Source organism: Manis pentadactyla, chromosome 1 (genome assembly GCF_030020395.1).
Source record: "Manis pentadactyla isolate mManPen7 chromosome 1, mManPen7.hap1, whole genome shotgun sequence".
NCBI lineage: Eukaryota > Metazoa > Chordata > Mammalia > Pholidota > Manidae > Manis > Manis pentadactyla.
This window is the reverse complement of record NC_080019.1, coordinates 42,522,925-42,545,903: the sequence shown is the minus strand read 5'-3', so window position 1 is coordinate 42,545,903 and position 22,979 is coordinate 42,522,925. Positions and strand designations below refer to the sequence as shown.

At 49.3% G+C, this 22,979-nt stretch overlaps 1 protein-coding gene across 6 annotated transcripts in view; it reads right to left on the bottom strand.

Moving 5' to 3' along the window:
* The window catches only part of ZDHHC3 (zinc finger DHHC-type palmitoyltransferase 3), a 51,337-nt gene that overhangs the window by 13,629 nt on the left and 14,729 nt on the right, over positions 1-22,979 (bottom strand). For 5 of the 6 annotated variants that reach the window (XM_057497197.1, XM_036883910.2, XM_036883912.2 and 2 more), the window contains 4 exons: positions 21,343-21,672; positions 8,855-8,979; positions 2,408-2,504; positions 1,626-1,707 (listed from right to left, as the gene is read on the bottom strand). In XM_057497197.1, the coding sequence (XP_057353180.1) occupies positions 1,626-1,707; positions 2,408-2,504; positions 8,855-8,979; positions 21,343-21,648 (610 nt within the window). In that variant the 5' untranslated portion in view covers positions 21,649-21,672. The remainder of the gene's footprint in view (positions 1-1,625; positions 1,708-2,407; positions 2,505-8,854; positions 8,980-21,342; positions 21,673-22,979) is intronic. The other variant, XM_036883913.2, reaches the window with a different exon arrangement.

The window sequence follows — 22,979 nt, the reverse complement described above, 5'->3', positions numbered from 1 at the left end:
GGCTGCCTTCCTGCCTCACGGACAGTCTGTGTCACTGCCCACATCTGTTCACCTGATGACAGGTGGGCTGCGTTCATGATGATTCATGTCCCTGTTCGACTCTACCTCAAGTTGCCAAGGCCACATATGGAGCTGAACTGGATTCCCTGGGCCAAGCAGAGTGTGAGTACTCAGAATGTTGACCACAGAACTTGCTGGTGACCCACCCAGTTACACAGAATGGTAGGATCTACAGAAATGCACTTGCCCCAACTGATTTCTCCTTACTACCCACTGCTTGACCTATCCCTCTCTGCTCTATGCCAGAGCTGTGGTAGTTCTGATGAAAACAGGGAGACATGGTGTTATGGTGTCAATTGTGTCCTCGCCAAAATTCAGATGTTGAAGCCCCAACCCATGATGTGATGGGGCCTTTGGGGGATGAGGGTTGATGAGGCCATGAGGGTGGGGCCCATGTGATGGGATTAGTGCCCTTAGCCCTTTATAAGAAGAACACCTGAGAGCTTGCTTTCCCTCCCTGCTATGTGAAGCCACAAGGAGAAGAGAGCCTGCACCAGGAACTAAACTGGCTGGCACCTTGCCCTTGGACTTTGCAGCTTCCAGGACTGTGAGAAATAATGTTTAAGGCACCCAGTTCTTGGTATTTTGTTATGGCAGCCTGAGTGACTAAGACACATGGGTTCTCTTCCCTGGGTGAGGTCAGGCCACACAAAGGGGAGGGCAGAGCCAGGGAGAGTAGAAAGGGGCAGGTGCAAACTATGACCAGACACAGGGAAAGCCTCTAAATATCTGGCTAGGAGCTAAAGATACTGTCCTTCCCATAGCCTCACAAGTTCAGGGGAACAACAAAAGCAAGAAAATGCCCAAGAAGTAAGCATGTAAAGGGAGAGCAAAACTTCTAAAAGACGGTGAGATGACAAATGGGACCCATCAAGGGAAAAACTGGAAATACGAGGATTTTGCTCAAGATGTTTGCCTTCCAGATTGTGTGAAAGATCTAGCCCAACAAATGGTTCCTCCAGCATCTATTTTTCTTACTTCTCATTTTATATTCTTCTTTAAAAATTTATTTATTTATTTATTTCAGCATCTATTTTTTTTCCCCCTCAGGACTGATGCAATCTTCTGGTCAGAGACCCTTCCTCAAGTATTGCACATTTAAAATGCAAATTGGTGATTAAGCGGTTACAAAACAACCACAAAAAACAAACACACACACAAAAATCTCCATATTCTAGTCAGAAAGTTAAAAACGCATTTCTGCAAGACTGGAATAAACCAGCCTTGTTGTGCCTTGCTGACACCTGGGAACAAAAGTCCTCTCCCCAGCAGGGCTCCCACTCCCAGCAACGCCCCCTTGCCAAGGGCGGTGCTGTCCCTGGGTGCGCCCAGGCCAGGGGGCTGCTCCACTCACTACTGTATCTGTGGAAATGACTCTAAGGGGCTGCTTTTTTTCATGGGGAGATGTGCAGGCCTCTGCTGTCCCTTCTCTGGTCACTCCATAGGCTTGCAGGAGATCTAATAAAACGGGGTTGGTCTAGCACCAGGATGCAAACAAAGGGCCCAGCCCCGCTTGGGTCACACAAGTCCCTGAAGTACGGAGGGAAATCCTGGCACATACTCACTTGTCCAGTCTTCTTCAAAGCAGTGCAGGAAGTGGAATCCCACCATGATGAGGGCGTGCAAGGAAATGAGAGCTATGTACATCTGAAACAGGAAAGCAGTGCAGAAGCCATTGTTGTGAGAACCTTCTGATCTTGCAGGGCACTGGAGCCATCCATGCAGGGCCAGAAAATCCCACTTGGAACCGAGGCTTGAATCACAGGGCTGCTCAGACCCTCTCAGCCAGGAACACACCAGCTGAGGGCTGACCAGAAAGGAGGCCAGAGAGGCGTCCGGTAATTCCTCTATGGGTCCCCTGCCCCTGGCCCTGGGTCTGAGGAGGGCAGCCATTTATTGGGAATGTGAGGAACGAGAACAGAAACAAGTGCCCATCATGGGCCTGATGTGGACTCTGGGTAGGCTGGGCTGCCCGGGGCACTTCAGGCCTGCAGCTTCTCCTCACTTGGAAAGTCAGAGCCCGACTACCAGTGGCCCTTCCAGCCCCACACTATGTTCACGCCACCTGCCCGCAGCTGGAGGAGGGCTGGCAGTTGTCACCGAAACTGGGAGCTGAGGGCAAGCCTCTTGCTTACAGCTGATCAACCTGAATCAGTTTTCTAGACACTATGGAGTGAAAGGCTTAGAGAAAGGCACCTGTTGAGCCAAGGAGAGCTTTGGTAGAAGGGTAGAGGGCTACACAAACAGGCAGTAGGCTGTATTGCAGCAAAAAACATGGTGAGCACTGAGAATTTTCAAACCTTCATTGCTTTATGGAGGGCGGGGCAGGATTCAGAAGCTGACTTACTGTAAACAGGACGAAGTACTTCTGGTTGTTCTCGCCAACACAGTTATTGACCCAGGGACAGTGGTGGTCCATCTTCCGGATGCACCGCTTACAAACACTGGAAGAGCCCACAAGGCAGACGTTCAGGGGCGTCCTCGTGGTGGTGGGAGGCCGAGGCAAACAGAACCCACTCTCTAGCTCCACTCCTCACGAGTGGCCACCTTGGGCACCACCAGGTGTTTTGCTGGGTATGTGTGGCAAGGGGCTTGGATGGCAGGGTCAGGAACCCCAGGGCCACAGTCACTCCAAATGTGGGGAGAGTCATTCACCTCCAACGCCTCTTATCTTGTTTAACGTAACAATAGCACGGACCCTTCAAGGCTGAGAAGAGGCTGCTCTCCTGAGGTAACAATGAGCCATGAGTTTGCTTTACTGAGAGGATGGAATGAAGAAGCACTTTGAAAAACTTAACTCACTGAGATGGGATACACCTGCTGCTCCTAATTTCCCCCAAAGACCAAAAACCCGGAGGCCTGGGCTAGATGGAACTTTGGCCAGGCTGCCAGGGAGGGGTGGCTGGCTGAAGCGAGCACTAGAGGAGTTTCTGGTGGGGATGCACGCAGGGTTGCCCAGGGTGGCCGGAAAATGCCCCAAGAACCTTTCACCTGTAAGATAATATCTTCTTAGCTGAAGAGTGCAGAAAAAGCCATTTGAGCTTAAGTGTTGATGAGAAATCTCATTAATTTGCAAATTACTGACTTGTGATTGGGATCATTTTTGGACCTAGACTGTTTCAACCTATTTGATAGCTAACGCCCTCCCCGCCCCTTTTTGGACAATACAAAGTACTTATTTTGAAAAGAGAACGCAAGGCTAATGGGGGCTTGAAAGCAACTACTTCCAAAGCTTAAGTTTAGAGACAGCTGTTTGCTTTTTTTTTTTTTAAAGTTCATTAATTCCCACCAGCTTTTCTTTCCACTAGTTTCCATAACAAATGCACAGAGGGCTATGGCAGGCGGACCCTGGAGAAAGGGCTGGCATCAGAGTCCCATTAGAGAAGGGCTGTGTCACATTCACATGTGGCACTCACGGAGCTCTGGCAGCCCAAGGAAGGGCAGGGAAAGCAAGGGCATTCCTGGCTTGGAGGGGAGCTGTTCCCTCAACTCCAGGCAGGAAGCACCGGCCGCTCTAAGGACGCCACGGTGAGGCCTGCAGCCCACTTTGGGCTGCAAGGCACTCTCACACCCCAAGAAGGTGGTGTGGCCTTTTATAAATGTTGCATGAGCTTGGTGGCAAGGCAGCCCTGCGTCTGCTGAGCTGCCCTGGTCAGACCAACTAAACTCCAAGCTCCAGGTTCCCCATCGTGGGAAGCAAGTCTCGTTGTAAGGACAGGTGAGAGCAGATGCTGGGCCTGGTTCAGACGGGTGGTGCAGTCATTCTAGTCTCCACCCTCGCTGTCCTCCTCGACTCAGAGGGCCTTCCTGACCCAGGCATATCAGGAGGGGCACATCTCAGGGAACGTGAGTCCCCAGGGGGACTAGGAGGGCAGAGTAACAAAGGGAGTCATGAAAGAGACATGGAGGGAAATAAAGAGAAAGGTAGCAGCAACTCCATTAGTCTCTCCCTCTGTATGTGTGCATCACCAATTTAAAAGGTACATGTGAATACAGATAATATATATATTTTAACTGGTAACACTTGTTCCCTGCATACATTTAAAAAAGAACAGACCAGCAGACAGGAAGAGCCAGCCACTCCCTGCATGCGGTCTCAGCCACCAGGCCCACGTCCCCTCCGTGGGCCTCCCCTGGTACTCCATTTCTTGCATGTCCTCCTTGGCTTTCTTAATCGCCTCTTTGTCTGGGGACCAACTTCTGAGGGTAATCACCTCCCTGCTCCAGGCTCTGAGCAGTTTCTCTTCCATTTGCACTTATTTCTAAAAGGGGTTCCAAGTGAGTGCTCTGAGGCAGTTTGCTCAGAGCAGTGAGGGGCCGAGTGGCCTGATGCCCTCTGAAGGACATCCCAACAAGCTCTCACAGCACATCCGTTTTCTGCTCTCCTCCCAGCCTCTCTGAGAAAACCAGGTGTGAACCCTAGAAGCTGGGTTCATGGTGGCTAAGTCTCACTGGGCAGCCAAATTAGAAACTACTCACTCTTCAGGGAGCAGGGAAAAGTGAGCACAGCCCACTGAGAGCTGAAAAAGTTGGTCCAGAGTGCAGGTCTCTGAGTTTCCTTTTTACAAAGACATTAAATGCCAAGATGGCACCTTTCTGGCCAGCTGACAGAGTTAGTCAGAAGCGGGCTCCTGGGCCAGGAGCTGGTGCATGGTGGTGGGGAGGTCCGTCCACGCATGTGGCTGGAGGCAGTGATCAAAGGCTGACTCACCTACAGCTCATAAAACACCCAGCCTGGATGGCGCTAGGCCTGAGGCAGACCAAGGGCAAGGCCTGGAGGTGGGTTGCTGAGTGGCCCTGGCCCGGGGTGGTGACTGCACACACCCTACCTGGCTGTTTCACCTCAGGCACCATCTGTCATGAGGAGGAAGAAGAAATGTGGGCCTCCCACAAGCCCAGACACCCCACTGGGCAATCAGTCACTGCAGAGCCGTCCTCTTCGTAGCCCCCATGGCCCAGTGGGGACCCTGCTCCGGACCCGGCTGGGCAGCCCAGGCACCATGGCGGGGAGGGCCCCTGGAACCCTCTCTCTGCCCAGACCACTAGGAAATGCCCGTTTTCTCCGCAGCTCCTACTCACTTGCTCTGTGCTTACAGTACCCAACTGCCCCTTCCTGGCTCTGACCTCTAGCCCCACTGCCGGGTGTCCTGGGTGGGACGCGGCTGGCGGGTGAGTTCTGGGGCACTGGCATGGAGTGCCAGCGGCCGTCCTAAGCATGAGTAACAATAACTAAAGACCAAACTTCTTAAATGGAGGCATTTTTTGGTGTCCCAGCCTTTGGGCTTCCCAAGCAGGTTTTTAAATCAGTTTTGGAAGAGGGCAGGTGCTTCTACCCCCACCTTCCTCCAGATTCCCTCCCATTTCTCAGGCCCCAGAGCACTTCCTTCAGAAGCTTGGCAGAGCCCAACCAGCTCACTGGTTCCCACATACAGGGTTCCTCTGTGCTCATGCCCGTCTCTACCAAGGAGGTGCAAGTGCCCTCCCTTGGCAGTTGGCCCCAAAGGGGCTGGAGGAGGCCCTCTTGCCGTGCTGGGTGGGGGCCCGCCACGGGAACTCAGCCATGGCTGCGAGAGCCCAGGCCCCTCCCTGCAGCGGCACTCACAGGACTGTCCACGGCGGACGAGTGCGCCTGCTCTGACTGGGGGGTTCGGGGCCATGTCTGATGTGCCAGCCAGCCAGAGCCAAGCCCGGGTCCACTGGAGGGTCAGTTCAGCGAGGTCTCTGATGCTACAGATGAGGAGGGCAAGCCCAGGAAATGGGCTCCACCACAGCAGCCTGGGAGGCTCCAGGAGGGGAAGAGAAAAGACCTGGGCAAAGAGGCGCCAGTGCCCCACAGACAGGTTTCCATCTCACACCTCATTCCCTGTGGTTAAAATCAGAAGCCAAAAAGCCACCTGGGACATCCTGGCCCCAGCTCAGAGATGATGTGGGTAAGGCAACATAGGGTGGTGAAGGGAACACTGCTCCCGGGTCCTCACTTGGGGCTCTGGCAAAAAAACTTGGCTTCTCTGAACTACCCTCTGGAGAATTAGCCTTGACCACTCAGGGTTACAGGTAATGTATGTAAAATGCTTTAAAAACAATACTAGTGCTATATAAACTTTATAATCATAATCATGAGAAAGACAAAATAAGAAACTGAGCAGTCCATGATGGCTTCAGCCTGAGTATGGAGGTTTGTGGGGGGTGGGGACAGGTGTGAGGCTTTGCCAACACCGGGGGTTTCTACCTCCCTGGGCAAGAGGAACCTTTGCACAAGCCTAATACCTTGGTGGTCCCCTTTCAGCATAAACAGCTCCCTGCAAGGGCTTCCACATGCTTCCATGATTCTCAGCTCCAGGATGAAAGTAGCCTGGGTTTCCAGGGTGCCTGTCCTTGGAAGGAAGATGCATCCACATACCACTGGGCAGGAAGGGCCATGGGCAGGGAGTATCTGCGGTACTCACCAGAGCTCAGGGAATGGGGACAGTCTGAAATTCCAGACTCCTTTGGGGGGAGAGGAACCAAACGGCTGGATGCAAGCTCATGCATATATGTGTGCACCTTCACCTGAGCAGACAAGACTGACACCAAATTCCTTCAGCCAGGCTGCAGGCCTTTCAGCTCAACCAGCCATAAACCAGCTCTGTTTGGTGTCTGGGGATTTTGTTCACCCAAACTGTGGGTCCCCAGATGGGCTGGGCCACTACGAGCCATCACAAAGGAGCAGTCAGTGCACGTTTCCTGAGGCGGAAATAAGAAATGTGCAGGCACCCTCACTCGAGTTAGTCTGAATCAGCAGCTCTTGTTTTGCTCAGGCTGATCTGTTACTAGCACTCAAGGATGCCTCTCCCAGGTCATCCTGGGGAGAGTGGCGGGGAGGAGGTGGTGAGGAAAATGCCAGGCAGTGGAGGCAGCCAAGGCGGGAGGGAGAAAAGAACCACTGTGGTCACCAAAAAGTTCTTTTCTACAAAGTGTACACCTCTCTGTTCCTGTTCAGTCTGTATAAACTCATCCCCAGTGCTCACATATTCCTCTAGTAACAAACAGCTGCTACTTACTGAGTGAGGTGACTTATACAGTAATTTGTATTTAATTCTCACAGCAAGATAGGGAGGAACAACCCTTTCCATGGAGGGGAAAGCTGACACTCAGAGAGATGCAGTCAGTGCCTTGCCCAAGGTCCCACAGAGTGGCAGGGACAGTGCTGGGCTTCCAGTGCTGACCTCTGCAAACTCAACGCCCGAACCTGCTCCCCCACCCTGCGCTGCCTGAGGGAGCAGCTAAGCAAGCTCAGCCTTTCATCCAGGTGATGGAAATAGCTGGTTTTCTCAAGCTTTGGGGTGGCAGGAAAGGGCTAGACTCACACCTCCCTCTCAGGTACACGGAGCAAGCCTTGAATTAGTGTGTAACACAGGTATCAGAAGCAAGCTGACCCAGAGACAGACAATCCCATGGGCAACAGCAATTACCTGAGGCTGCTGCCCAAGGTCTTCAGCCCTCACTCTTACATGGGGGCACCTGGCCGAGGAGGCCCCTGGATCTCTCTCTCTCTCTCTCTCAGACAGAAAAATATACATATAATGGCATCATGTCACACCACACATCATTTTCAACTGTGGAGTTTTAGTGGAAAGAGCCCTGGACTTGAAGCCAGGAACAATGGCCCCCATCCAGTCTCTAGTACTCCCAGCTGGCCTCACAGTAGTCACTTAACCCCTTTAAGCCTTACTCCCTCATCTAGGGGAGTCATTCCTGCAGCAATGCCATCTCCAGGGGCAACCTGAAAAGATGAGTGATGGCGAGACAGGGTAGGCTGTGGCGCCCGAGCCACAGCAGGCACTTAGGCCCTGATGTCAGAATCCAAGCACTGGAGAGACTGCCTGCTCTCCTCTGTGAGGCAGGCAGGAAGGTCCTCGCAGAAATGCCACCTTTCAGTCGCTGGAGCTCACGAAGCCCAAAGGTTTCTGCAGCCTCAGGCTGATGAGGATGACCTCCTGGTATCAGGCGCCAATTCCTTCCTTCCTCCACAACCCCTTCCCACCCCAAACATACCAGTCTGGAAAAGGGACCATGGGACATGTTTGTATTTCTGTGATTTAATGTTTAACATTGCCTTGTAATGAAAAAGTGCAACTTTTAGCTAGACGTCTTCTTGTTGAGAAGATTCAAAATAGCAAGAAAATCTGAAAGCCAAATGGGAAAAACCACCACAGATAAGATGGGGAAACGGCTTTTTTGGTGGGATTCTACAACTGTCACAACCTCTAGGGTTTTTTCTTCAAGAAGTTTTCCTTCAAGGATAACCTCTACATTTCTCTGAAAACTGAAATAAGTAGGCCTCACCTCTTAAATGTGTCAAGCATTAGACATACACAGAATAACTTTCTAAAGCTTGTCTGATGTGCCCTTAAAGTAATAAAGCCATGAGGTAGGAAGAGCAGGAATCCCTTCGATTTTACAGGTAGGGAGACAAAGGTGCAGACAGTCAAGGGCCTGTGTAGGGCCCTACATCAGTTGTGGCAAGGCCAAGTCCTGAGACAGGTGTCCTGAGCCCAAAATGAATGCCTTTTTCAGACTAGTGAGCTCACAGAGATTGGGAGCGAGAGTCATAGTGGTCACTCTGTGCCCAGACCAGGGGACATTCGGAAGTCCTGTTGCTGATGACACCTGAGTGAGAGGCTGATACTCCATGATACTCCAGAGTGTGCATGTGCGCATGTGTTTGTGTGCGTGTGTGTGTATATGTGAGCGTGTGTGCACTGAGGGGGTGATGGGAGGTGAGGAGGCAAGCCCTAGGTGGTTGTGTGTGTACCTGCAGTGGTGTGCTCGGTCGGGCTTGATGCTGCAGCATTTGGGACACTTGTACACCACCTGCCCGGGTTTCAGCTGTAAACTCTCAATGAACTCCTTGGTGGCATTTCCTTTGGGCACTGCCCCCTGTAAGAAAGAGGAAAGGGTTAGGTTGAAAGCTCCCTCAGGTCTGACATTCCATGGTGGAGATGGTCACATGAAAGCAGCAACTACACACCCAAGGACAAGACATCTTCATCCCAACAGCATGTGCACTGTGATCAGGATTATGCCAATGCTGATGAGTTATTTATTGACAAATTTTTCCAGAGGAAAAGTAAATGACTTTTACACTGAACAATCCTTGTTCCTGATTTTTTATTTTCATTTTACTAAAACAGTTTTCACTGAGTCCATTCTTTCCTATGTAAACATTACAGGGAGGATTTGACTCACCAACTACTTTTTGGTCAACATTAATTTCTTGGTTAACAGCTGCAGCCTTTGTGAATTTTCCTTGGTGAGCATTACATCTAACAGATCAGTTTTCCCAGATAGAAATTTACAGCTCTGCATTTTATTGGGTTCTGTTTAAAATGGAATCAAGTTTTATTTTTTACCAGTACTACTGTTATAAAGGATTGATAATCTGTTTCATTCTTATCAATCTACAAGCAACTGTGAGCCACTGCCCTCAGATATCCCACTTGCTCTCTGACCAGAATCGCTTTGCTTTCCCATCCTTTGGTATACTTGTGAATACTCTGCATTGTTGTTCTGTCTACACCTTTGGTGGAAATACAACTGAGCCAAAATGCAACCAGAGGCTCTGAGGGATATGCACCTGTTGCACCTGTCCAAACAGAAGGAAGGCAGGCGGTGCCTAGGCCCAAGAAGGGTCTCAGTCACCGATCTTCACCAGTCGCCTACTCCATGCTCAGCCTGTGTTCCTGGACTCATTGCTATGGATTCAGGAATCAAACAAGGTCTCTGCTCCCAGGAGACTCCTGGTCTTTTGGAGGCTGACCACTATTCTAGAAGACAGTTATGCTGAGGGAGCACAGAGGAACAGCAGCCAGCTAGCCAGCAGAATCAAAGAAGTTTCAAGAAGTGAGGTTTAAGGGTTATCCTGAGGACTGCACAGGGCTTTGCCAGGTAGACCTGTGGGAGAAAAGGGGTTCCAACCAGAGGAGGGGCACAGGTAAAGGAAAAAAGTGAGAGAGTGGGCCTTTTGGACAATGGTAGAGAATCAGTGTGGCCGAGCCCAGGTACAAAGTGTAGCAGAGAGGCAGGCCTGGGGAGGTGGGGGGCAGCCTGAGTAGTGTTGGATGCCAGGCCTAAAGGCTGGGATGGGATTTTTGTTTAGAGGTAGCTCAGAGCCATCAGATAACATCTGTGCTTAACGATGAGAACTGAGGTACCTGTACTGTGTGGATCAGGTAAGAAGAGGGAGAGAGTAAAATCCCAGACTCATCAGAAGGTTACTGCTGATGGTCCAGCAAGGAAGAACTGAGCTGTGAGCATGAAGAAGTGGAGAGGCAATCCAGAGAGCTGAACAAAAGGTGGAAGGAACCGAGTGAATGTAGAGGTGGTGGTGAAGGGGGCAGTGAAATTGGAGGAGGCAGGCACGGCATACCTCTTCTTAGCTGCTGGTAAACAGTGGTGCCCTTGACCATTAGGGGAGCCCTGGAGAAGCCAAGTTCTGGGGAAGAACCCATTGGTTCACAATTAGAATATGTTCTCTCTGAAATGCCTAAGGGACGTCCAGGAGGAGGTACTCAGTGAGGTGGCTGGGAATATGGCTCAAGAAGAGGGAGAGGTCAGTGGCATAGCAACAAGGGCTACGAGGCTGGCTTGGAAGTCTGCTGGCCCTGCTTTAAATCTGAGTTCTACACTTGTGAGCAGTGTGCCCACTGGAAGTTTGACCTCTCCACCTCTTAATTGGTGGGCCAGAACCCATCTTATCTAACTCCCAGCATTACTGTGAGATTCAATTAGACATAAACATAGATTAGGCAGCCTAAGGAAAGGACTCCAATGGTGCCTGCCACAGAGAAAGTGCTCAGTGTGTGCTAGTGCAACAGCCTACAGTTTCGTCTCCCCCAAGTTCATGCTATAATCCCAGTCCCCAATGAGATCGTATCAGGAGGTGGGGCCTCGGGGGGTGTTGATTAGGTCACTAGGGCAGAACCCTTGTGAATGAGATAAGTGCCCTTATAAAAAGACCCCAGAGAGTTCACTCCTCCTGCCATGTGAGGACACCGTAAGATGGCCATTGGTGAACAGGACGCAGGCTCTCACCAGACACCGAATCCTCCAGTGCCTTGTTCTCAGACTTCCCAGCATCCAGAGCTAGAGAAACAAACTTCTGTTGTTTATAAGCCCCCTAGTCTGTGGCAGTTTGTTAATGCAGCCCAAATGGACTGAGACAGGTAGCCTGTGTTCTTGGTTGTGCCCTGGAGTCAATGCTGCAGCTTTAACGAAACACAGATGTCTAGACTCTAATGCAGTGCTATTATATTAAAACTGTTGGGGTTGGGGAGGGGGCAGACACCTGCATATTTAAAAAGCTCTCAGCAGGGCTGAGAACTACTGTGCTAGACCAGAAGCTCCGTGATTTCTTCTACCTCATTCAGCATCAGAGCCCTTTGCCTGGAAAAGGTCTGTCAGTTTCCAGCAAAGGGGAGAAAGCAATCAGAACACAAACGAAGGGAGCAAGGATGCCACCTGAGCGACTCTGCCAGCTGGGTGACTCCGCCAGCTGGGCCTAGCTCCCAGACAAGCACTGGGCCTACCACTGGGTCAAGGCACAGCTATGGGATGGGTCAGGCCCCTGCATCAGGTCTAGGCGACACCAGGTCCCACTCATCAGGGGGCCCCCACGAGATACCACAATCAAGGAAGTTAATGCACCATCAGAACAACAGAACCTAGGACTGTGCCCAGGTCCTGGATGGGCCCAGAGTGAGAGGCAGTGAGGCTATTAGGGTGGGCGGGGGGGTATCTCACAGCTGACAGAATACCTGGTCTCTCCAAAGGAGGGCTGATGGACTGTAACAGGCCAAGGGAGGGGTTCCAGGGCATAAGGGATGAGGACTGGGTGTCAGAACCTTTCCTATATTAGAACCCTGGGACAGGAAGAACCGCTGAAGAAAGAGAAGACACTTTACATGCTGAGACTGCAAGGGAGCTAGAGCTTTGTCTTTTGTTAAGACAATGACTCACAGGGAATAAAGATACCAGCTATGGAGACTGCAAAGATAAGTCAATTAACAGTTCTCTACTGAGCGTCTACACTGAGCATTGTGGGGAGTATGGAGAAGTGACGGGAGTCTCAAACAGCTGGTGGGAAAGACAGACACACAGACACAGTGAGGAGGCTAAGGCTGAGCATCTAGTGAAAGGCCCAGCTGCTGGTGTGCTGGTGTGGCAGGGTCTCAGGGAGACAGGAGGGCTGAGGATGGGGATCCCGGAAGGGAGGAAGCAGTTGGGCTTGAATGGCAAGAAGCATCCTAGTGGATGAAGGCAGGAGAGGGGCACCTGGGAAGGGAAACAGGCCAAGCACTGGCCAGATGTGGGCCTGCAGATGGCCTGTCCAGGAGATGACAGGTGGAGCAGAGTAGCTGGAGCAAGAGGGCATGTGCAAGGGAGTCTTCCTGGTAGCAGAGAAAAAACTCAGGACCACAGTTCAATTTGGTGTAACCAGATCAGGATAATAAGAATTCGGTTTTGTCATTATCACCTGCTATTCCAGATCATTATCAGACACATCATTAAACAGTTCAGACTTTCTAAAAGTCTGCCTCTCCAGGGTGGCTCCATTTGCATAAATCTCTTGGAAGGCTCTTTCCCATCCGGGCAATACCACATCTGCCCCATGAGCTCACTGTTCAGAGCCAGGGACCATGGGCCACCCCTGAGACTGCAGTCTGTGACCTAGGTAGGCACTTTCCAGCCTCTGCCTCAGATGTCTTTTTCTTTCTTTTCTTTTTTTAAAAGAATATGCTCTTCTAGGCATATCTCCACAGATTTCAGAACTTCCTATTAGTAGTGTACAGTAAGGAATTTTTTTCCTGTATGACTCTGGACAGATGGCAGGGAATCAGAAGGCCTGATGAGACATTTTTGTCAACTGCTGTTACACTGAGAAACACCTCCTCCCTGCCCAGTATTCCTTATATGTTCACAGGGATGTTCTGAAACTTCCACATTACTGTAGCCTGGCAGACCAAACTTACTGATTTCTTTCCTCATTTCCAAAGTAATACTTGTTCATGATTTAACAAAATACATAGATGAGAATATTAAAAGGGAAAAACCCACCCTCTGATTCTGTTATCCAAAGATAAATACTATTGACATTTTGGAGTATATTCTTCCAGTCTTTTGTCTGTGCTTGTAGTTAAGCTAAAAACATTAAAAAAAAATTAATAGAGACACAAAAATGCTCACAAGCTTCTAAAATATATATTCACTTCCATAGTGGAATCCATTTAAACTTTGGGGAGGGAGGTGCGATAAGCTACATCAACCATTCCCCTCAGTGGCTAGCCCAAACATCTAGTACCTTTCTTGACCTCTACTCAGTTCCTTTTCTCCTTCACAGAAACACTGAGGTTGCCAGGGTAAACCTCCTTATATTCTTCATCTCCCTGGACCCACAGGTGCCAGCTGCCTTGGAGGACTAGGGTCCTATCAAATCCTGGCCCTCGGGGGTCCTCGTACCGTTACCTCCGAGCTCTTCCCTCGTGCTCTTAGCAGACTCTAAGCTCTTCCCTGCCACAGCTGAACTTCCTGAAGTCGTGGCACTTGCTATCTCTGCTCACCTCTCACTTACCCTCTAGTTCTCTGCTCTCTGGCACCTATCTCTTCCATACCAGGTCACTGAGCCAAATCCAAAGGGCAGCTCTCAACTCTCATCCTCCTCGAGTCTCCTCACCAGCCACCAGTCCCTCCTCTCTGTCACTCTCTCCCATGGCGGCTCCACTCCCTCTGGGTTCTACACCAGCCCTCTTCCCTGCTCAGTCTTCCCTATCACCACCCAGTAGTGATGCTCAAATTGCCAGTCCCAACTCAGACCTCTCTTGGCACTGCATATATCTCTACCTGGTTTCTCAAAAGGCACTAAAGCCAAAGAAAACCAACCCCTGAAATTCAATGTGTTAGAACTGAACCCATTACTTTCCCCTTCTAGCCTCTCTTCTCTGGGCCATAGCACATTCATCTACCCTGTCATCTGAAGTAGAAATCCACTAGCCATCCCCTCTCTTCTAACCCTCTGGGGGCACACACCCACCTACTCCACCAAGTTAACGTGGCCCCAGACTGAGCCTCAAATCCCATGTTCTCCCCTCTATGCCACTGTCATGGCTTCAGTTCACCCCATCCTCACGTGCTCCAGCTATTAGGGAATCTCCTAGGTGTTCTCACCTCTGGTCTCTCCCTGCACCCTGCAGCCCACCTCTATCCTTTCTCTCTGCTATTTTCCAGAGTAAATGTTTTAAAATGTGAATCTTGTGAACCTTGAAAATAATCACATGATCATGTTATTCTACTTGTCTAAAAGCCTTTACAGGTTCCTTCACAGGGCCCAGAGGCTGAGCTCCCTGGGCAGTGATCATGCAGGGCCACCACAACCCAGCTCTGGACCACCAATCCAGTGTTCACTCCCTCCCTCAGCAATCCCCACCCCGTGGGCCATCTAGTTTCTCAAAGGCACCGTGCTGAGCCTACTGTTGTGTCCTGTATCAGTACCTGTCCTCCAGCCTTCCAGCACCAACTTGCTTCTTGCCCCCAAGCCAAAGCCCATTCAGGGATCTCTCCTCTGCCTATTTCCTAACAACCTGAGGCCATAGCCAAGACAGAACACATCACTTGGCCTCTGTGCTACCAGAGCTTTATATCTGTCTTGTAACACCTATCATTTACTTACACACTGATCTCTCCAGCAACACTGTCATTTCCTGGAGGACAGAGACAAAGCCTTTCAAGTTGTGGCCCACTGAACTGCTCAGGGCCTGTCATAGAACATATATTCAGAAACCCAAGCTGAATAATAATGATGATACAACAGGCATTTATTGAGTACCTGTATTTTAGGCACAGTTCCAAGTGTTTTACTGTGTTTTGCCACATAATTCTGACCTATAAGATCAGAAACTATAAAAAATAAACCTATAAGGTAGAAACTATGACATTTCTCACTTTATATAGGAAGTAACCTAAAGCAGGGAAATTAAGCAACTTCCCAAGGTCATATAGATACTTAGTGGTAGGACCAGAGTTCAGACCCAGGCAGTCCTAGTCTAGAACTATGCCTCTATCAGAAGAAAACATATAATTATCTGATATTCCAATTAAGTGACTTGAAGAGGCTTTTATTATTGCCCTGATGCCATAATACCATTCCCCTAGGATAACAAGACCTGTTTCAGTAAGGGTCTAAGATAACATGACAATTAAAAAGGACACAATGGAAAGCAGTGGAGACAGGTTCCAAGGAAACACCAGTGATGCCAAGGACTCAACATTCCCATTCATTTCAAATAACAGAGATGAAACTTGCTTCAATTGTTTAGGGGCCATGGGATCAAGGCTTGTGCACATCTGCTAGTCCAGGGAGAAATTTTCCCTCTAACAGCTCTGCCAGTAACATGGTGACCAAGCCTCAGGCTTGTGTCCCAAGGCCACCTGTCTTCTCCACAGAAAGGTAAGAGGGAGGCAATTCCCAAACTGGTAACTCTTCTCTCTCTGGAGACAGAAAGATTTTTCAGTTGGCATTTATAAGCTGCTCAGTGGCAGGTAAGAAGCTGCCTGGCACAAGGGAGAATGCAGCATCCTACTCAAATGAACCCCCAGTCAAGTTCCCTGACCTGAGCCAGGGAATGTGCCAATAACTGTGGGATAGATGAGCGAGGCCCTCCTCTGGCTGCACTCAGCACCCGGCCTGTTACCTAGTGCACTGTGGGTGGACCCAGTGCTGTTTCTCCTCTGTGCTCCCCAACACCATGCTGCCATGCTACTGGCCCAAGTAAACACTTGCTAGCTGATTCTGTACACAGTACATGCTCAGTAAGGTTGCCAAGACAGATTCCAGAAGGGAATACCAACTGCACATTGAAGTGAGCCCCAATATTTCCACGGAGGAATTTTGGCAGCTGAAACTAAAATCAGTGGCCTGCAGTGGTCTGAGATAATCATATGAAGTCTGTTTATAGCAAAGTGCTCACAGAGTGGGATTCAAAGGGAAGGAGGGGCAGTGGCAGGCAGACAGATTAATTTTCTCTACTTAGCAATGTGGTTAAATTGAATCGATTTATATTCCTCCTTTTCTCAAATCTCAAATTTGAGATAATTCACAATGAGGTTAATACATGATAGGGCCAAAGAAAGGAGGGGCAAAAATGCTGATTGTAAGGGTTTATACAATTGCTGTGATTGTGTAGTGTTTGGCTTTGAGCTTCCTGGCAGCCAGGACAAAAACAAACAAACTGTGTCTCTCAGTTTCAAGCATCTTCTGGGAAACAGACGTTGTCCCAGACCTAAATTGTAAAGGGAATTTTAAAGCTCACAGGGTGACTAAGTGAAAGGTATTTGTAACTGGAGAAGAAAAAGTAGTAAAATTGGAGGAAGGTTGAGGGATACCAAGATAAGAGTTTCTGAGCCCAGTTTGTACTCAAGAGGCTGCCTTGTCAGGGCACGTGGATCCACTATAAACCACTAAACGTCTGAAGTATTCCAGGAACACAGAAAGCTCCTTTGATTACTTCACACGACCTCAGCAGGCAAGGAGAGGGCTCCCAGAGAGCAGACACCAGTCTGATTTGTGCTCCCGTCCACGCCGCCCATGTCATTTCCAGGCCAGCAAACCTGTCAAGTATGGCTGCTGTCCCTCTGTCCCTCTGTCCCCTTCTCTGTCTTTATAGGCCTGTACCATTACCCCATTTCTCAAATGGGAGTTTCATCTCCACGGGAGCTGCTTACACATTTGGGAGTCATTTTCTTCTTCCCTTTTCTGCTCAAGCTCTGGGTGGGCCCATTTACTACTGCGCTGGACTGAATGGCTGCTAAAGGGTCCAGAAAGCTGTGGTGCTTGCAACTGTTATGATGTTACAACTGGAATAAGAATTTCAGTGCTGTAAGTGGTACAGTAACTGTTTGGGGGAGGCTATTTTTTTCTTTTTCAAAAATTAGTAATACTAAAAAACCAAAATGATACAATGTATACATTGTTTTTCTTTTTTTAATTTTTCAGTAAGGTAGGATTGATATACACTCTTATGAAGGTTTTACATGAAAAAACAATGTGGTTACTACATTTACCCATATTAACAAGTCCCCACCCCAATGTATACATTGTTATACATTGTTTATAACTTTAGGATGTAAATTTCTCTAGAAAATTATATGCAACATGAATTCTTGAGATACAAAACATTATAATCCTATTGGAAATTCCTTAGAACCCTGCAGTGACACCTTTCTAAAAAGAGACTCCCCCTGTAGTATTAATAAGGAACCCCTACTTGATCTTTTTCGTGTGAGGTCTGAACCTCCAACTCTCCCCCTTGCAAGCCCAGGGTGCTTGGGGGGATCCCACCTCTGCAGCTCCACCTCTCTCTGTTTACATACTGGGTTTTGCATAAGTTGTCACATGCTGGGAGTCAGAGAGACAGGGAAGTGCAGGAAGAGTCAGAGATGGGGGTGTCAACACGACATGCTTTGAGTCGCTCCCCTCACTAATGGTAGATATTTGACAGATGCTTCAATTTTTGGCCCAGTTTTCTTTGGGGGCCGCTAGCAAAACTGCACCTATGAGCAGCTGTCTGGCTTTTGGATACAGTCTATGGCTCTCATGCATTTGGAATTAGAAGCCCAGCAACACACTGCAGTGAAAACCATTCTTTCCCGCATCAAATTGTAAAGGGCCACACTGAGAAGGTCCCTGGAGAGGCCACACGAGGGGGTAAAGGAACATACACTTTTGAGGGCAGCAGGAAAGTGAGGGCAGAAGCCACCTTTCTTCACCACCTGAACATCCAGTTCCCTGATTCACACGCCTTCTAGAAACCAGTAACTTCCACACTCCACTCTCTGATATCCTTCACCAGCCTCAAACCTGGCTATCTACTGCCCACTTGGCATTGCTGCTTACATGGGGCATAGGCCCAGTCTGGCTAGAACCCAAGCCTTGGCTTCTCTTCCAAACTCTGTTCTTCCCAGACTCTACCATTCAACAGATGGCATCCGCAATCTCCAGCTGCTCAAGCTGAGACTCTGGAAGGCAAACTCCCTAATTCCTCTCCATTCTGTCAGCTCTTCTGAAAGGTAGTTCTCAAACTTGGCTGAACATAAGGGACACCTGAGAGCTTTAGAGTACCCCAGTACCCGGGGCCCTGCCCCAACCAATTAGAGTAGAATCTCTGGGAGTGGAGCCCAGGCATCAGTACTTTTAAAAACTCCTTAAGGGATTCGAATGTGCAGCAAGGGATAGAATTAGGGGCTTAAAATATCCTCTGAATCCAGCAGCTTCTCTCCAGCTTTACTGCTCACACCTCAGTCTGAGCCACCCCCACATCTTGTGTGGACCACTGTAATTCCCTCAGCTTGCTGCTTCTATGCTCCACCTCAGCCCCCAACACAAGCACAGTCACATCATGCCTCTCTGATGGCTTCCCACTGCATTCAGAACAAAGACCAAACATCTTGTGAGGCCTGCAAGGCCCTGCATGATCTGGCTTCTGCAGCTCTCTCCCCCTCTTTGAGCCCTTCTTGCCCCCATTCACCATACTTTGGTCACCCTGGTCACAGTCCTGTTTCTCAAACATGCCAAGCATGTGCCTACCTCTGGGCCTTTGTACCTGCTCTCTCATCTGGAGGCTCTGCTCTCAGATCCTTAGTCTGCCTGACTTGCAACTTCATGTCATTCAGGTCTCAGCTCAAATGACACCACTCAGGGAGACCTTCTCAGACCACCTTGACCTTCTCACGGGAGGGCAGATTTTGGACGAGAAACCAATGTTTCTGTTCTGGCCAAACTGTGTCTATGCTCCATGTAAGCAGTGATGCCAGAAGGGCAGTAGATAGCCAGGTTTGGGGCTGGTGAAGGGTCAGAATCAGAGAGTCATATGTGGAAGTTACTTTTGCTCCAGAAAAGTCACACCACCACATCAACCTGACCACAGTTTTATGGTCTCTAAAGCACTATCACTTTCCAAAATTACCTTGAACAATGACATCTTTATTGTCTGACCCCCTGCCCTAGGATGAGAGTTTCCGGGGGGCAAGGGTTTTGGCTTGTCTTGCTCCACTGCTCAGAAAGGAACCTCTCACATAGTAAGCACTTAATAAACATGCCATTCATTTTATTCCACCCATCAGTGCACCCCAGGGTTCCTCCTCACCGCTGCCAGAATGGTCCTTGTACAATGATGATCTGATCTCATCACTGTTTTATTTAAAATACTCAGGGGCTCTAGAATGCCCCTCATCATCCAACCCTGCCCTACTCCTCTGGCACTCCACCCACACCACCAACCCATTTTCCTCCTAAATTCCCACCATTCCAAATAACTCCTGGGGAGTTGCCTGGAGGAGCCACACTCCTGCACTCCCAGAGACACCACTCAGGGAGACCTTCTCAGACCACCTTGACCTTCTCACTGGAGAGAACAGATTTTGGAAGAGAAACCAATGTTTCTGTTCTGGCCAAACTGTGTCTATGCTCCACATAAGCAGTGATGCCAGAAGGGCAGTAGATAGCCAGGTTTGGGGCTGGTGAAGGGTCAGAATCGGAGAGTCATATGTGGAAGTTACTTTGTCTTTGTGTGTGCTACTTCCTCTGCCGGGAACGTTGTCGCTGTCTTCCTGCCCTACAGCCCTCTACCCCCCTGCCAACATACACTGCTCTGACAAGAGCCCTCCAGCCAGCAGCCATCCCTGCCCAGACTGGTTAACACCCCCTCCCTACTTCTTCTGTGGCACCCTTGGGCTTCCTTCTGCCATGGACTTCCTCACAGGCTAGGCTCATGTCTCATCCTCTAGACAGAGGGCACTTGAGGGTAGGAACAGTACCTGGGGACTTGGTAGAAACTAAATGACAAGTGAGGAAAATATCTTTTACTCCTGTATCCCCAAATAGCAAGGGCATCATAAAGAAACCTAAATAAACCCTTCATTTGCTTCCAGTATGGCCAAGTTGATGCTGCTAGAAAAACTCTTTTATGCCTTTGTGTTTTGGGGTACTTATGATCATGACCATGCACAAGTTCCCTCCACTATCCAAAAGGTTACTTTAGGCCACTCAGCTTTTATGAACAACTTATGTTAGTACATGTTTTTGCTAATCCAAAGAAATCCAAAGAGCATTTTTGCTTTAAGAAATGGTAATTGCGTCTTCGCTTTAAGCCATTTTGGCTTATGAATGGTTTCATAGAAACACTCTACTTTTGGGTAGCAGGGGAAACCTGTACTTCATTTATTTCAGGTGATAGCTGCAATGATCCTGTAGTATTGCCAATACTGGGTCTGCCAGTGTGTATGGTCTTCCCAGCACATGCAGGAGAGGAGGTGCTGTCAAGACAGGCTGCTGACATGCAATCGAGCTTGGAAAGCTGGTTTCCCTTGGGGAAGATTAACAATCCACCAGGTACACCAGCAGGACCTGGAGCCCTTTGAGAAGGCAACTGGCTCAGGACCCAGCATCCTCACTGCACTTTCCCTGGGGCTCCCAGAAGCGAAACTTGTGTGGCCAGGGCACTGCCGTTAGCAGTATTTCCCCTTTCTTAATTAAAACACTCCCATCCCACACACCAAAATTATTAGGCCATAGGAAGTCTTTATCCAGTAATGCACTATCTTGCTTTTCTCATACAAGTTAATGAACAGGAATGGAGGATTTAATATTAGGGTACATGACATTCAATAGCCGCTTACACAGCTTGGTATATTTAGCTAAGACATCAGGCAAAACACCACTGCTTTACCCACAGATCAAGTACTAAGAGGAACTTGCAACAGCCCAAAACACACTTGTCCAGCTTTTCAAGAAAAGTTGAGTCTTGACCCAAAAAAGTGAAGGCCATTTCCACTCAGGTTCCTGAATATGGCTTTAATATTCAAATCCAACTAGCTCCAGTCCTGTCTCCTCTGGGAAGCTCTTTCCTGACCTGACACCATCCCCTGGGGCTTTCTGATCTGATCATCTGGTCCCAGTCTCCATGGTCATCTCACTGGGCTTTTCTAACTAGAGGTACGTTTCCCCTAGACCAAGCCCCTCCCACCGCAGGCTCAATTAATGTACACACCAACATACCCATGGCACCATTCAACCCAGACAGACAGGCTGTGGCACAGATGGTGAACTCTCAGGGGGCCTGATCCACTCTCCCACCCCTGCCCTGGCCTTTCTGTTCTCCACAGTCCAAGGTCAGGGAAACATGCAGGCTGTGGCCATGCCAGAGCCAGAGGAGGAGAGTGTGGGCGAGTCAAAATGAGCCCAGACATACTTACGGGGTCCGTCAGCATAGCCCGGCAGTGGGAAGCCAGGGCCAAGAAGGCCAGCAGGTTGAACACAATTCCGTTGATGATGCTATATACGTAGTCCCTGGATGGAATCAGCATGACAAAGAGGACCACAAACTCTGCATAGAGGACCAGAAACCAGGTAACAATGGCACAGGCAATGCCACAGCCGTCGCGGATAAACCACATGGCTCCCACAGGACTGGGATGAGGAGGTGGGACACACTTCTCAGGCTGGAGGTATTCTGGCTTCCGCTCAATGTCTCGGAAGTGGTAGGTGGGGATAAGCATCATAAGCTATTCTGTCCATACTGGCATCTGGAAGACAGCAAAGAACCCAGAAATTTGGCATTGTCATCAAGGCAAGTTGACAAAATTACCTTTCTAAAGTGGGCCATGATTATCTATATGTGAACTTCCTGCAGAAAAGCTGCCTAAATCTTCTGTTCATTTAAAATGTGAGTTCTCTTCCCTACTCCTGAGAGTGAACTTAGCCTTTGTGAAACAGGGTCACCTTGCCCAAAGCCTTCACATGACAGATAATGAAAAGGGAGACCTCAAAGGGCAAATGCCTCGCCCAAGGTCAGCCGGAGCAGCAGCTGCACACAGAGCCCAACTCAGAGGCAGGATGAGAACCCAGGTGTCCTCGTTTCTGAGGGATCTACTGGAAAGACAGTGCCTCAACAGAAGTGTTCAAATTGTGACTTATGAGACAAAGCTGGGTGAGGGGGTGGGGGTGGAGGAACAGCACCTAGGTGTCTGGGAAACACTTCCGCAGCAACACTGCTGCCTCTGCACCATGGACAAACCCTGTCACTGATGTGGAGGCTGTATGGGGTTAACAGGGATGAGTTCCTAGGAGGAAAGTAGTGGTTACCTAGGACTAGGGTTAAGCTGCAACCATTATGACATTCTAACTTACTGCACTGCATCAGCTAACAATAAAGGCAAAGCAGTCACTAGGATAGGGCAAGCTCTTGAAACAAATCAGGCTCTTTTAACCCTGTGGCCAAAACGGCCTCTTTTCCAAGGGTGAGAGATTCTCTGAGTTCTGCTCTCCTTGTGGGTGATGGGCAAAATGCAAAGAATGCTGGATAATGAGTCCAAAGCTATTCCCCACCACGTGGTTTGGGGACTTTGTGAGCCTTTGTTTCCTCGCCTGTGAAAACACCCCAATTCCAGCCCCAGCCACCTTCTCACAGAGTTGGTGTGAGGGTGGAGGGAGTTGGAGGTGCTTGTGACGCATGTGGTAGACTGTAATGCTCTGTACATGTCTCAGACCGTGGGCATGTATTCTCTAGGAAAGACATCTATTCCCTCAGAAACGAGTGCTGAGCAATGCATCCTCCCTTTCCTCCTAACAGCTGTGGCTGCTGGAGACAGCAATGAATAACTAAGAATCAATAACTATAGTCTATCTGCTCATGGCATGTGCTGTATAGCACACACAGCAAGTATAGCTACCCCTCTTGTAATTCTGCATCTGAAATCTGTGGCCTGTGGCATCACCACACAGGTTTTTCAGTTAGAAACGGTGATGGTTCAAGTTCACCACCAGACATAGGTGCCACGGAAGAGCCTGCTGTCGCACAGTGTACAGCATAACAAGTAGCTTCTCAGTCTTC